The 16,444-nt window shown below is 33.9% G+C and overlaps 1 protein-coding gene across 5 annotated transcripts in view; it reads right to left on the bottom strand.

Moving 5' to 3' along the window:
• The window catches only part of LOC124370018 (isocitrate dehydrogenase [NAD] subunit gamma, mitochondrial), a 46,747-nt gene that overhangs the window by 8,495 nt on the left and 21,808 nt on the right, over window positions 1-16,444 (bottom strand). For 4 of the 5 annotated variants that reach the window (XM_046828298.1, XM_046828299.1, XM_046828295.1 and 1 more), the window contains 4 exons: window positions 10,297-10,430; window positions 6,579-6,810; window positions 4,891-5,077; window positions 1,139-1,220 (listed from right to left, as the gene is read on the bottom strand). In XM_046828298.1, coding sequence (XP_046684254.1) covers window positions 1,139-1,220; window positions 4,891-5,077; window positions 6,579-6,810; window positions 10,297-10,430 — 635 coding nt within the window. Of the gene's footprint in view, window positions 1-1,138; window positions 1,221-4,890; window positions 5,078-6,578; window positions 6,811-10,296; window positions 10,431-10,465; window positions 10,600-16,444 lie in introns of all 5 variants that reach the window. The other variant, XM_046828296.1, reaches the window with a different exon arrangement.

Genomic DNA, 16,444 nt, shown 5'->3' with positions numbered 1-16,444 from the left:
TGCCACCATCTGCGGAGAAGTGCTCTGAGAGTTAAAGGCTATTTATTAGGGACCCTCACTTATTACACATTATTTTTTTTAAATCTACTTCAATCTAAAATCGTTTTGATGAACCTCATGTATAAAAATCTACAACCGAATAAGCGATCTACTGTCATTGGTTGGGGGGGGGGTACAATGCAGGTATTAGGGTGACTAAACTATAACCATGTTAGAATGGGCGAATGCAATAAACTAATCCTCCGATTACCTCAAATTATTTTTTGTATGAAAGTGGTGCAATTTATTTTGCAGACTATATGCTGTGATAATTTTTTAGCTTACGCCATGGCTAACCAAGAACATAAGTTAGATAAAACAAAAGATAAGAATTTAATTTTGGAATCAAGAATAAAACGATCTGAATTGACAGATAGGATAAATCCACCCCCAATTTCCCCGGTCCTAGAGGACCAATTATTTACCTAATCTGATGTTGATGCTAGCTTATGATGTCTATAAACCATGAATTATTGTTTTAGCCATACATTTAGTACAATCGGTATGATAATAATGCAGTATTGTATTATTTTAATGAAATATTTAAATTGTGACTTTTTAGTATAATAAAGTATGTTTTATTTTAGAGTAGGATTACAGTCTAGCACATGTTAAATACAAATAGTTTTCTTTTAAATTTGAAGTTCATACAGATTTAGTATTATACTAATCTTTGTCAATATTATTATTAAAATAACATAGTCTTCGGATTATTTACAGTCTTATACGGTAATACTGAAAACTTTACTCCTAATAGTTAAAATATCTTGTAAATTTGTGTATGAAACAAATTTACAGTCGTTGCTATGTTATACAATGTTCTAGTGACACATCAATCAACAAATAATGTTAACGGTAGTTATTAACAAGGCCACACTATTTCTATCACAGTTGTGTACGTTTACTGTGATATATTTGGCAACATTTAGTAACTCATTCAGTTGCATCTGTCTCTTTAGTAATTTTGCAATAAAGAAGAACATAAAAGAATTATTGAAAGACATTGGCTTTCTTGTGTTTAACAAAATTGTTGACATGTTTGTCATCAGTTAGGATATCAGATAGAAAGCGGTTTTGGTGTCTATCTAGTTGTACTTGCCATTTCATGGTTTTTGTTGATTCTAAAATAATTTTGATGATGTTTTGTACAACATCCGTGCTACTCGCAGAGCCTCCCAGATCTGAAACAAAATGCACATAAATTGTATAAAAAATCAAAAGAAAAGCATAAATTAACACCTATAATAAATTAAGCATTTTTATTGGTAAAATATTCTCATCTTCATCCAAAATAGTTTTCCTAGAGTTCTCAGGTTTGCAAATATGTAATTGCCTTTGCCTATGTAATACATTTTAATATATATACTCCTTCACCTAGTTTTACCAACAGAATTGTGTAGAAGTTTGGTATATAATTCATAAAAAGGGACCAGATGTGTTTTAGTGTTTAAATTCTTTTGAAATACAAACTACGCAAACATCTGTGGATACTGTCTCTAAATTCACAGCATTTATTACAGCTTATAAAGCAAAATCTCATCAAAAATTTCTTATTCAAATCTAAGTACACAAAACTTGACTTCACTAATTAAGATGGACTACCACTCTTAAGATTGTATGGAAGACATCAGAGATAATTTGGTCTATAGTGTATGAACTATATGAAAAACTATACATGTTCACTTAACAGGGTAGCACCTCAAAAATTTTTTTTTAATTCCCAGGTTCTTTTAAGATAAAAAATTTCCAATTCTCTCCAATCCATTTTAAAACCAAATACAAACAACTTTAATACTGTACTTAATCTTTAAGCCAAGTGTAACTGTGATGGTTTCTTCCCACCAAATGTATTTGCAGGTAATGCCACGAAGCCAGTGCACTGTCCTTCATGTCATCCCACAAAATCTGGTACGGGCCTTGACGGATAGAGGTGTGGGGATCGCTCTTGATGGTGAGTTTTTGGCAGTGTGTGACCAGGTCAAAACTCTCGGCATCTTGCTTGATAGCGACCTAACTTTCTCTGATCACGTCACTCATGCTATCCAGCGTGCTCTTGGCAGATTAAGAGGCCTGTACAGATTCAGAAGTCTGCTGCCGGAATTCGCCAAGCTTCAGCTTATGCAGTAGGTGGTCTTTTCTGTCATTTACTACTGCTATCCTGCTTACGGTAACAGCATCTCGCGGAGTGACGTCGATCGTATTCAGAGACTTCAAAACTCTGCTATACATTTCATTTTCAATTTGAGACGATTTGATCACATATCCCCCTTTCGGGATGCTGCTAAGTTTCTGCCAATGGAATCCGTCTGCAGGATGCCGACGTGCTGCATGGTCCACAAAATCCTATCACACAAGGAACCACGGTACCTGAGTGAGCGGTTGTTGTTCCGGGAGGAGGTCTCGCAACGTAGCACCCACCATGGCTATCTGCTAAACTTTCGTAGAGTCAGATATGATGTCGGAAGAAGGAGTTTCTCATACTTCGGCCCTAAGTTGTACAACGACCTCCCCTTAGCCTAAAAGAATGCAGTTGTTCCACATTTAAAGGAAAACTTAAAGACTTTTTGATTGTTGACAATTAACTAAGTTAAGCTATTAGTATGTAAGAATAAGAAATGTTACAGTTTTTACCACTGCATTATTTTTAATTAGCCACTAGATTTTATTGTACCTGTTTAAATTATGTTTAGTTTAGTTTTTGTTATTTAATTTTTAAGGCATTCAGTGACTTGAGTTGTTCTGAAAACAGTAACTGTACTGAGAAACGCTTGTAAATAAAGGCATTTTTATTTATTTAAGATACAGTGGCCTAGCATATTTCGTCACTAGCGGTATATGCGAGAAATTCTGTGACTACTCATCGTCATCACCATTTTAAGCTCCTTTGTTCATGTCTCTGTGTCTTTCAATGTTCAACATAACAAAGTATATACTTAATAATTTTCCTTTCTGTTATGTTTGGAAAATACATGTGTCCAATTCGAAAAAATAATAAACCAAATCTGAACTCTACTTTTAACTTTGTTAATCCTTTTGAGGTAAAATCAAAACTATGAATTCTATTTCAAGAAGTCTATTTCAAAGGAATTTACTCAGCTACCGCAAATAGACACAACAGATTCACAACAATGTGCCTAAATAAGTACAGAAAATTTGTTAAAATACAGTAATTTGTTAATACATCTAAATTTGTTCATACAGTAAGTACAACAATAACACGTTAACAATCAGTAGTGTACTAACGATTAGTTGTCATCCAAGAATAGACGGATTCGAGATTCAGCTTTGACACATTGCTAGTCATAATATTGTGAAATCGTGACTTTTCAAGTGTATTTTAAGCACTTCTGTTGGTAATGGAAGTGAGTGTAAAGAGCCATGGTATTGAGCATTCGAATCGATCAAGGCCTAATAAAATTTCCTTGGACAATATTCACACATAATCCACGTTTTTCCAGATTTTCATTGTCGGTGACAGCTCTGGTTAATGCCGTACGAAAATATCGTAAGTCAGAATATATCACACTGTCAACCTATACATGAAGAACCTATGTAAGTGCAGTATAGGTTAGGGAAGTTAACTGCCACGTATAAGCATAAAAGTGAATTAAAAACCAATAAAATTAAACAACTTTATATTGGAATAATTTAATTATAAAGAGTACTAATGAAATTCATATTGTATAATGAAATATACTGGATTTTGACCATATTGGTGAGGGTTCAAGATTGTAAGAGGAAGGGAGTTTCTTCCGCCTTGCTCGACCTTCCTCTGCCTCCTATTTGCGTATCTTGAACAAGTAGGATATATGGTTTAAGCACCATGTAGATCATGCAATTTGTTTAAACGTTTATCAGCTTTATAAGTCAAAGTAGTGAAATTATACACGTTTGACTTGGTGTTATAAAAAATGAATTGGACCTAATAAATATAGGAGTTTTCATAAACTAAATTAACGATTAATGGTGATAATTTGGTGATCACGTGTTTCATAAACTACCTAGATTCATATGTAACTTTGTAAATTAAAACTAAATATTGTGAAGTTTATCTTGATGTGAAGAAAACTATACTGTAAATAGTGTTTTTAATGTATAAATAGAGACAATGATTTAGTATTTACTTTCATTATTTTAATTTTGTTTTTAAAGAAGGAAGAAGTGATGAGATTAAAACAGGGATTCTCATGAATGTGAGTAATATCCTTGATTATGAATCCTGAGAAACTTTACAATGCTATAAGTTGTTTCCGTTTGAAATCCTCAACATATAAGCCACCTAGTGGCTAACGCTAGAAACATACGCTATTAGTAACCGATGAGCGGCGCCAAGCGGAACTAATGCAGTGCGCTTAGTTTAGAACTGTTAAACGGTGGAGTGATGTTAACACACCCATGAGCGCACGCGCACACTTGCCAGAGCTGCTCGCTGCAACCCTTGATTATGAATCCTTCTGAGGCTGCACAACCCTATGCCTTGAGACTGTCAACCTGTCTCAGCATGACAGACAACAGCATGTGCATGTTGATTCTGAGCATGGGTGCTCAACAGGCCTGTAAAGTCGGCGTTACAAACACGAGAGACCATTATCTGCACGAGCGATTCACCACGACCAAGTTCATTTCGCAAAATGGTTCAACTTAAAACAATTACAGTTAGTGTCACACCGCTCCTGGACATTCAATGAATTACCCAGATGTAACGTCAGTTTTTGCTGTACGCAGCTCAGATTCAATGGACAGTTATAGAACAGCCAGAAGGGAACACTTCCGTGGATGTATCGACGGATGGATACCCCTGGAGCCTAATTTTTCTGATCGACTGTAGGCAATAGGTGTACTAGCTCGTACCTGGTGTGTGGATCTTATCTACATTCACTGTCTGGTTGATGGCCCCTGACAGAAGATCTGCGTGTGTCTGATGTCCCAAGTGTTCCAGCATATCCACGGCAGCATTCAACATCGCAATGGGATTTGCAATATTCTTGCCTGCAATCGCTGTGCCGGTATTCCTAGTTCCTGGCTCAAAAATTGCATACTGAAACAAACAACGATGTTTCATGTAAGAATGTCAATAGTTCCTTACAAATACATAAATGAATACCTTTTGTCTATCCATAATGGCATAAACTGTATCAGCATAAAAAAGTTTGATGAATAGTTCTAAAAATCATTTTGTTGTGGGTTACATTAAACAAAAATATAAGAATAATTTCATTCCCCCTTTCTGTAAACTGAAATTCTGCCAATGCACCACCGTTTTGTCTTCAAACGTTTAAGGTTATTTTATAACAGAAGTGGTGACTTAGAATATTTAATTTAGGGTATAGTAGAAGAAGATATTTGCAACAAACTTTTTGAATTCCCAAAGTTAATAAATTACCCAAGTATTTTAATAAATTGCCATTACAGCTATAATGATGCTCACCTAAAAATAATTGACTTCTTTTCTCAAAAACTGGTTATTTTCTAATACGGACATCAATTTTTGGAATATTTTAATTGAATGCAAAGATTTTAGGTATGCTTTCTTTATCATCTCATCTTTGTCTTTATTATACCCATAAGTTGCTTGCACAGCTTAGTAGAAAAGTGTATTTTAGACTTTATTTGGGACTGTAATAGCTTACCACACTACTGTTATTATTGTTTGGTTCGGGGAAAATTCTTTTGGAATTTAAAGGGTATTTGGAAAATGTTGGGCAACTTTATAGTTCCACCAATCTAGATTAGAGCCGGTATCAACAGGTCATTCTCCAACTCGTAACACCAAACGCGATAAATAGTTTCATGAATTAATTTCTCAATTTGCAAAACCCCTCAGTTTTGGTTTTAACATCAAAATTTTAATAGAGTAATAAACGTTAAGATTTATTTTTTTAGTCACGTAATTTAAATCTAAGGACCAGAGTAGCAAAGCAAATTCTTTCCCTCCTTTTTAAAGTGGCTGATCTAAACACCACAGCGCTCAAGTCAAGGACAGCAGGAGGTGAAATATTCTTTGTGCCTAATGTAAACTAAATGTACCATCTTGACTGTCAAAGACACTCATGCTTATACTAATCTTTTTTGTTGTTACGGTGAATCAATACTGGTAATGAGTCACAAAGAGTGCCCGAGTCAAAGTGAGTTATTGTCATCTGGCTATTAACGGAAGATAGTATGATCAGATATTATTATTTGGAGTCAATGCTTTGAAAATATTATTGGCTACATTTATAGGCCTACATAACAATTTTACAGACTAACGTATACTGTAATAAATCTTCCATTACTTTTAAAAAGGCAGAAATTTGTGTGGTGATAATTTTATTCCAACGAAACGTAGACTATAAAGCGTTCAGGATCCAAACTTTGAGTACCACGAATCTATTTTTTAAGATTCAAAATCAGATTTACGATTTCAAAATTCTGGATTCAACCATCACAAACAATTGATGTATAAATAGTCTAATAGTTTGATACTATTCGTTTAGTTATGTAATAATCAGTATGTTTCAATCAATACTTAGAACCATGTGTGACAAAAATGTACATACGTGGTCGCCGTAGTTCCTGCCCGAGAGCAGGCCAGCACCGCCGACCAGCCCACAGATAACGTTGGACACGATAGTGCCGTACAGGTTGGTCATGATCATCACGTCAAACTGGTGAGGATTGGATACCAATTGCATGCAGCAGTTATCAATGATCATGTCGTTGGTCTGAATGTCAGGGTACTCCTTCCCAACATTCCGAGCGATCTCCAGGAACAGACCATCTGACAGCTTCCTGTATCCCATTACAAACACACTTTAGAGATACGGCCAGGTCAGTAACAGTTTTCAGTGTGCACAATATTTAAAACTACTTGAATGTGCCATTTAGCCACTTGATGTGTGTTTCCTTTAGTGTTGGCAAAAAGCAGACTATGGTTTTAATATTTATTTCCTGCTAGTTACCAGAACATTTTTTTAAGGAGAAGCTGATCCCCTTTCTTAGCCTTATTTTGCCCATCCTCATGTGCCATTGGCCTTTCCGAGGATCTTATGAAACAGAATAAGAGGGAGAGTCGGTACAGTGCGCTACAGTCATAGACAAGATTTGAACGCGCTTATATCTGACTACCTTAGCGACTACCTTTGATTTTAAGGTTAGAAATAGAAAGAAAACCTTATTGAGCTATTCTAGGTGACTGAGCCATGACTGAAGCTATTGATGGTGGTGGATATTGTCTCTATGGCCAAGTATTGGTTCAAATTCCAATTCAGATTTATTTACATTAGAATCACCAACAGTTGTTGGCTTGGGTGATCAAATTAATTAGATCAAACAATTAAAAGTGCCTTGAATTAATATATGACAGGTACATCCTACGGTTTTACAACAATAAAGTGTTGCATAAAATAATCCTTAATCAGAGTGTTAAATTTGAATACACATATTGTCATAAAAGGTGTTTTAACTCTTTCCCCTATAAAACAGTCAAAGTAAGTCAGCAGCACTCAACCCATCTCCTCTGCGTAGATGGCTCTACAGTTATTTACTTATATTGTGCTGCTATATTATAGTATGCAGTATAATATGTCCTTATTTCTGCGTTTTAAAAGCTATTGTTTTATTTAAAATGTTGCTTAAATTTGTTTCATTGTAAGATGTATAACATCTTAATAGTAAATAATGTGTCAATGGACCACCAAGTGAAGGGTCCATTGCAAAAATTTGGTTAAGAGGTAGTATTCTTTAGAGGGTGTTTAACACATTCCTTGCCGAAAAAACTTTATTAAACGTACCTTAGGGACTGAAAATTGTTTTTGTGGATAAACTTACCATAAAGGCGGGACCGAAAGGTCCCGATCGCCTCTCGGGAAAGTTCGGCGCGGGACCCATGGGTCCCATCGGCAAACAATGGGTTAAGGTATATATGTAGTTCAAGTTCTACTTTATGTTCACAATACAGTGTATTAAAATGGTGCCTATTACTTCGGCATGTACTTACGAGTTTTACTAAAGACTCCATTTTTGTGCATTTTTTTATAAGCTATAAAATCTTGTATAAAAACTACAGTTGTTGAAATATATACAAGAAGCATCGACAATTCGTGTACCGATTGCGTTAGAAATAGGGTCCAACAAGACTGTCAACCCACCGCTAAATGAATCAATATCAATAGTTATACAGTGATAACAGTGTCTATAAAAAGTGAATTGGCAACACTGCTTCCCACACTAACTCTACAACCCAAAGTGAACAGATAACTAGAATGTTCTCTACTGGTTGAGAAAGACTGTAGTTCACTCAAAATTTCTAAATATGTGTACTTTTATCTGTTCCTTTCAAATCAGTGGACCATACAAGGAAGTTTTCAAGGCAAACCTCCTGGTTTTCTTATCCATTATCAATAATAGTACTTTCAAATAATGATAACAATATTATTAACTTAGTTCTGAGTAGATTCATTCCCAGCACAAACAACGCATCTGACAACACAATAAACTGTTCAACTGTAATAAACAAGCCATGACTACAACGTTAAACAAATGTTCACTCAGAGAAGTTGACGTGTTAATTATGAGCATTGCAAAAATCCATATTAAATCTTCGTGAAAAATTGCCCACTGTAAAAGTGTTTGGTGGCAACGATAAAATCATGCAAAGGTTTACCTGAAGTCTAAGCCGGTCAAGCGTAACACTGCATCCGCTTATATGGCTTTGGTTCTAAACCAAACAATTGTGACTTAGACTTAAATTAGAACTCGTTTTCTTTTCTTTTTTACTCAAAGACACCCAAATTGCCTTTTAAATAATTCCCAAAATTGTCGTCAACATAAAATTTGCATTATCTTGTTGGTTCTCTGTTCTACATTACTCTACCAATCCTATCACTTGCCAATGGTACTCAAATAAAATTTATTTGTAAGCTTTATCTTAAATTTACTTCTGAATTTAGTTCGGGACTTTGATAATGTAATTATTAATAAAACAATAAGTGAGAGGTCCAATAAAAAATTTCAAATAGGTTGACATAGTTCCTCCTTGATTTTGCATGTTGACAGAATATTTCCCTAAAACTGACAGGCAGAAATTTACTAAAAAAGAACTTGGTTTCCATATACATATTAATTTTATGTAATTTATTCCACAAATCCATGGATATGTGTTGCGGCATTTTTTTATTTCACAATACCAAACATAACAAAAACTATACTAGCAAATAAGTTACAATTTAGAACTAACACGTGAGCACACCCATTTATGGTAAATTTCCACTGTTTGTGAACTCCCCCAAATTTTGGATCACACTCATAAATCAAAACGTTTGGAAGGGACCCCTTTATCATTTTTTTTTAAATTATATAATCTGTTTAACACCCAATACTGAAAAATTTCAAGCTGCCTTTAATTCCGTAAAATTTAATTTATTTTTATCTAGTCATTTAAAATCATACACGAGTTAACCTATTCTTCATTAAAATGTATCGTATCTTTATTTGTAAATAAGGCTGTCTGTCTGAGAACATTGGGGATTACTGATAGCATACAAAATTAGTTTAGGGTTGAACTACTAAAATTTAACTAAGGTAAGGTAGGATAACGACACCAATCCAATATTTGCACCTTAAAAAATTGTCATTTATCATCGTATAGTTTTTAACCGTAAAAATTTTGTCACCAATAATCTTATAGTTTTCAAGGACTTTGTGTGCCTTGCTATTCTCATTAACGTCTTCGAATTCATGTATGTGGCAATTTAATAACGTCAAATATACCGTTATAGTAGAAATTATTTGTAAATGATCGTATAATTTTGATAATACAGTATATAATTTATATTTGTTTGAAAACTAAGAACTCAGTATTTTATCAAATAAGCAAAGAAATCAGACAACTCCTTATATTTTCTTTTTTATTGGTGATAAATATAAGAATAAAATTTGTTGTAGAGAGGGAGAAAACTAAGGTGGAATTATCTACATCAAATTGTGTCAGTGGGTGTTCTCAAGTGATACGACTAAATCTAACATTTTTATTTAGACTATAGTAATTGAAATGAGTAGACAATGGAGAGGAGTGTAAAAAATTTGAAGTATGAGACAAGAGGAATTTATGACTGGAATCGAGAGGCAAGGAAGAGTTTAACTAAGACTCTGCGATATGAAGGATCATAAAGCAAAAAGTTTGGAACAAGGAAATGGGTAAAAAGGGATATGGAGAACTAATAGTGAAGAGAAAACAGCATATTCTAGATGGTAATTTGATAATAGTATGTCACTAACATGATATTTGCTTTGTGCACTATGGTGACCTTCCTGCGTCCATTTCTTCTGGCATACTCAAAAGCAAACCGAGCAACTCTTTCTGAATTTTCCTGGGTAACGATCTTCATGCTTTCCACAACTCCATGAACACTCTGAAACCGTCAAGCCCATATAATCCAGTACTTACATAATGTTAGCTTTATGAACGATGGTAATTTTCTTACGATTGTTCCTCTTAGCGTACTCAAATGCAAATCTAGCGACTCTTTCTGAGTTGTCTTTCGTTACCACTTTCATGGTCTCGACAACCCCCGTCGCACTCTGAAACATTTCATCTGATTAAACATTACTAAACACAACTTGAGGAATATCGTTTAGTAACCGACAGATTTTCAGTCTACAACAAACAAGCTTTTCGGTTCAAAACACAATGAAATCAAGTTAGGTAAATTTTGTAATAATATATCTAGGAAAAAAGGGTTTTGTCCCATTGAAAATGAGTCTGAATGTAAAAATTGTACTTAGAATATAAGCCTGTTGCCTATAACAGAGTTGCTATGGGCCAGTTTTTTTTCAATCAAAATTCATGGTCGATAACCCTGGACCTGTGTAGATTACTAAAAATATGGTACTATATACCTTCTCAAACAGTACAAAAATATTGTAGATGTTCACTACATGTTTCAAAACAATCGTTTCATCATCAGGTGGTTAAAAAATTTTACAAATACTCCACATGTGGTCGGTGCGCTCCAAGACTACAGCCCACCCGGTCCTGTCCATGTGTAACCTACCATCCATATGCCGTGAGTCCTTATTTATTTTGTATTGTTTGTACATTGTGTTATTTTTAATTTTTAATCGTTGGAAACAACATGCAAAATGTTTTTAACCACCTGATGATGAACAAATTTATTTCGAAACATAGTCAACATCTACAATAGTTCGGAACTCTGACAACGTATAGTACCAAATTTTTAGCTTTTGTCAAGCTACCTTATGTGCAATAATAAAAATAATGATAAAATGTTTCTTTGTTTGAAATTCTAGATAAACATAATGTAAGTAACAGGGCTTCAAGAGGAATTTTTTAAGTTTTACTTAGAGCTTAGACTTACAACCACTAATTATTTGGGCCAGTTGCTTTACCACATTGTTTATTTATTAAGGCTCAACAAGCTTAATTCTGCCAAAAACCGAGGTTTTTTTGCCAAACTTAGGAGGCTTGGAACAAGCACAACAAGAATTGATAGTCAAATTCAGCTTGTAATTCTCTGTTAGTCAGTAGGATGAAGTAATTTAATAAATATTTTTCACTTAAGATAATTATAACCTGGATAGTCTAATTTTCGGCAAATTTGAAGCTGATGTTTTGAAAATATTATGATGGTTAATAAAACAAGTATTGGTTTTTAATGTTAGAAAAGTTACATGAAATGTTACCAGAATATAAAATTGTCTGTACAATAATATTCATTTGTATTGATGTGTAAGCATCAGTCATGACTAAAATTTTGGTACACAGGTGTAGTTTAATACCCAGCTGTTTTCTTTTTATTGAAGTGTTTTATGGTTTTATCTTAAAAATATTATATTTTATAAAAACAATGTTTTAACAAATTTGATTAAATTTTATCCACTACAGGCCAGTGATACAATGAGAGGTATCAGTATATGCCTGAATTATGTTCCCTATATCTTTCAAGCCAAATTACAGCAACTAAACCATATGCTTGTGAAAATCTGGAGCCACAAGAAAAGTAAAAAAAATAAAGTCATAACTTTTTTAAGATAGATATTTGAAGAAGTACTATATGGATATTTTAACACGTTCGCTGTGGGCGGTAACTGTGGTTACCACAGAGCTTTTGTTCTGAAATGAGGTCAGTGTGCGGCCAGCACTCGAGCTATCACAACTATGTATTTCTCGCTCCTCGGGATGTATTTTTCACGAATTTTTATGCACTTTGTTTTCACATTAGACTTTTTCATTATTTTTAAAGTTTTTATAGTAGTAAGTGGTTGTGCAACACAATGCATCTTCCCCCGGGACCAAGTGGTGTACAATAACCAAGTTCTAAGCGTACAACAGAGCCAGTATTGAGTTCAAACGACGAGGATGACAACATGGACGATGTGGAGTACCAGACAGACTCGGAAGTTGAGGATCCTGATTACGAGACCAACCCACGCCAATGGAGCGGTCACAATCGGATTGGAATACATTTTTATAAACTTATGTAATACAATATTTTTTGTATCATTTCAAGTAAACATTTAAATATATTTTGTTATAATTGGCCACCAAATATTTGTAAATAATAACTGAATTTTAGTGAGTTAGCAGAGATTTATATAAACTTTTTCACATTTTTATAAACTTTTACATTCATTTTGGTTTTCATATTTACGTATAAATATTGTTTATATGTGTCTAAAACGAATAAAATACAATTTACTTAGCTACAATGTATTCATTTGGAATACATCCACTGCCATAAAAGGGCGTTCCCTAGTGCGAGCAGTAACTAGAGTTACCAGCTGGCAAGGAAGACTGTCCTCAGGAGCTAGCAGTAACCACAGTTACCGCATTCCCAATATGGTAGAGAGTAACTTTTGTGATTTATGAATCATTTTCATATATTTCTATCAAATTTCATCCAAAAGCAAGTAAAAATATATTTTAAAAATTTCAGCATATAGGGAACTCTATATAGGGATTTTTAGCAGCGAACGTGTTAAGCATATTATGATTAAGTCAAATTAAAGGTGTTAAAATATAAAATTATTTTAAATGGTTTAGTAAAGCAGATTTAATGCTGTGTTAATCTTAAAAATAATACATGCTTATATACACATAAATAAGTTTTCTTAACTAAATTAACTCCTTTTAAATAAGTTTAAAATATCTGTATAATTATATCGTAATCATAACGTTCTAAAAAGAATTGAATACATACATTTAACAATATATAAAGTTCTAGTATATTGTTCAAACAATAAAATCAGCGGGTACCACAGGAGTATCAATCAATCAATCAATCAATAAATACTTTATTCAAGTAAAAATGCACACTGTACATTGAATAGGGTCAAAATAACATTAATTAGTTTAACATAATTTATGCTTAGTAATTAACAGTTTACAATTAATTGTTCAAAGTATTATAGACTACTACTATTTTACCAATAAAGTTTATTTATCCAAACATATATATATATAAACATACATACATATACATATACATACATATACATATATACATATACACATACACACATACACACACACACACACACACACATACATGTATACACACACACAAAAAAACCATTATTAAAATATAAATCAATTATCCTGAAAAGAACTCATCAAGTGAATATAAAGGGAGTTTTAACAAATGTTCTTTTAATTTCCTTTTGAATTTGCCAAGATCTGGTTCTAATCTCAGATCCCTTGGCAAATTAAATAAAAATTTTGTTCCCATGAATGTAGTTTTCTTTTCAAAAAAGTTTAATGTATGTTTTTCTACTCTTCTGTTTAATCTTGTGTTATATTTATGTTCATTGTTATTGTCTGTTGATTTGTCGTATTGTCTAACATAAAGAACGGTTTGGAAAATATATAAGCTATAAACTGTCAGAATTCCAAGCTCTTCAAAGTATTTTTTAACTGTTTCTGTATTTTTCAAATGTAATATAATTCTAAGTGCCTTTTTTTGTTGAACTAAAACTCTGTCTAAATTTTTTTTTGTCATTGCTCCATAAATATTTAATCCATAAGCCAAATGTGAATGTATTAATGAGAAATAGATCGTTTTTAGAAAGTCAATGCTACAAACCTTAGCCATTTGACGCAATGCGTAAAGTCCAGATGACATTTTTTTAAGTATCTTATCAATATGTTGGTCCCAACTAAGATTATTATCTATTAGTAATCCAAGAAACTTTGTGCTATTCACTTGAAGCAGTTCTTCATTATAAACAGTGATATGAGGGTTTAACTTTGATCTCGCCTGTTTTGTGGAAAACGAAATAAAATTAGACTTTCCTGAATTTAAAAGTAAATTTTTACTTGCTAAAAATTGTTGTATCCTTGAAAGACCAACGAATGAGGATATTTCAATACTTTCCTTTGATTTGCCTGAGACAGTGATGCTGACGTCGTCAGCATACATACAGACAGAGCCACCCCCAGGCACCAATCCAGGCAACCCCCTGACATAACAAAGAAAGAGGAGAGGACCCAGAATCGATCCCTGGGGTACTCCATATTGCATTGTTTGCAATTTTGAGCGATATGTTTTAATATATTTGTATTTGCATAAAGGATCATCAGCTACATGTTGTATTTCAACACATTGTTGCCTGTTTTTAAGATACGAATCAAACCAATTAAATTCTTTATTTTTTATTTGCTAAGACATTTTAATAGTGTGTCATGTGAAACGCTATCGAAAGCTCTTGTTAGATCTAAAAATATGCCAATTACTTTATCATGCTTATCCACTGACTCAATTATATTTTCAATAAAATTTATACTTGCTGTTATTGTTGATCTACCAACCCTAAAACCATATTGTTGTTCATCCAATAATTGATTCATTTCTAAATAATTTAACAGCTGAATAAAAACTACTTTTTCGTAAATTTTTGAAAATACAGTATATAGAATCATTTCTCTTCATTTATTTTATCAGTCATTCCATAGTAGATTTCTTGATTTTTTTGGTTCCCAACCAGTTTATAAGTAAAAGTACTGTATTGCCAGTACAGTAATATTGTAAACAACAAGTGAACACATTTTAAATAAGTTGCCATACAATCAACATCTAAAATTAAAATTTTAACCTTGGTTCTCTTCAAGTTTCTAAATAAATACAACAAAGGGCAAAACAAACATGACTACAATTGGATGCCTTGGTTCCTGATGTAAACCTGAATTTCCACCAACACTAAATTTTCAACATATACTGAAACCGTTTCCACCTATTTATATTATTTGGCAGGTTACCCACAACAAATCGCAATCTATAACAAATTCATGATGATGACAAAAATGGTATTTTCTCATTAACTGTTATATATTTGATCATTTTAGTAGTTGTTTATACTCATGCAACTATTTTGCCTGTGCCAGAATTCAGTTTACAGGCTGTACAAGTCTTTCACTGATACTCATGATAGCACTTACAAGAAACAAGTTTATAGCTGAACTGTACAATTATGTTGAAAAAGTGGAGGTTAAAATATTATTTATAGAACGGTTAAGCAAAAGTAACATTGTGTTTTACAGAACGAGTAGGAAATTCTGCAATTATTTTTCTGCTTTACTTGGAGGTGTCCATTACAACAAAACAACATCGAACTCCCGATGGATTGCAAAATTAAGATATTGGCATTTTTTTTTTTTAAGAAAGAAACACATTTTGTAATGGTGTAAATTGATACATTTCAGACCTTGCAGCTTACACAGTATCCCATTGGGATAGTGAATTTTGACTTTGCACTACGCTGGTGGACACTACTATGGCAATGAACTAAGCGTGATGGACACTACACTATGCCAGTGGACTCCACTAGGGCAATGGACTCCACTAAGGCGATGGACTCTACCAGGACAATGGATACAACACTAGGCCAATGGACTCCACTAGGGCGATTAACTTTGTACTTCTATGGCAATGAACTCAGCATGATGGACACTACACTATGCCGGTGGACTCCACTAGGGCAATGGACTCCACTAAGGCGATGGACTCTACTGGGACAATGGATACAACACTAGGCCAATGGACTCCACTAGGGCGATTAACTTTGCACTACTATGGCGATGAACTCAGCGTGATGGACACCACACTATGCCGATGGACTGCACTAGGGCAATGGACTCCACTAAGGCGATGGACTCTACTTGGGCAATGGATACAACACTAGGTCAATGGACTCCACTAGGGCGATTAACTTTGTACTTCTATGGCAATGAACTCAGCATGATGGACACCACACTATGCCGGTGGACTCCACTAGGGCAATGGACTCCACTAAGGCGATGGACTCTACTGGGACAATGGATACAACACTAGGCCAATGGACTCCACTAGGGCGATTAACTTTGCACTACTATGGCGATGAACTCAGCATGATGGACACCACACTATGCCGG

The sequence above is a fragment of the Homalodisca vitripennis genome, chromosome X (genome assembly GCF_021130785.1).
Source record: "Homalodisca vitripennis isolate AUS2020 chromosome X, UT_GWSS_2.1, whole genome shotgun sequence".
In the NCBI taxonomy this organism is placed as follows: Eukaryota; Metazoa; Arthropoda; class Insecta; order Hemiptera; family Cicadellidae; genus Homalodisca; species Homalodisca vitripennis.
The sequence above is the reverse complement of the archived record's forward strand: the minus strand, read 5'-3'. Positions and strand labels throughout refer to the sequence as shown.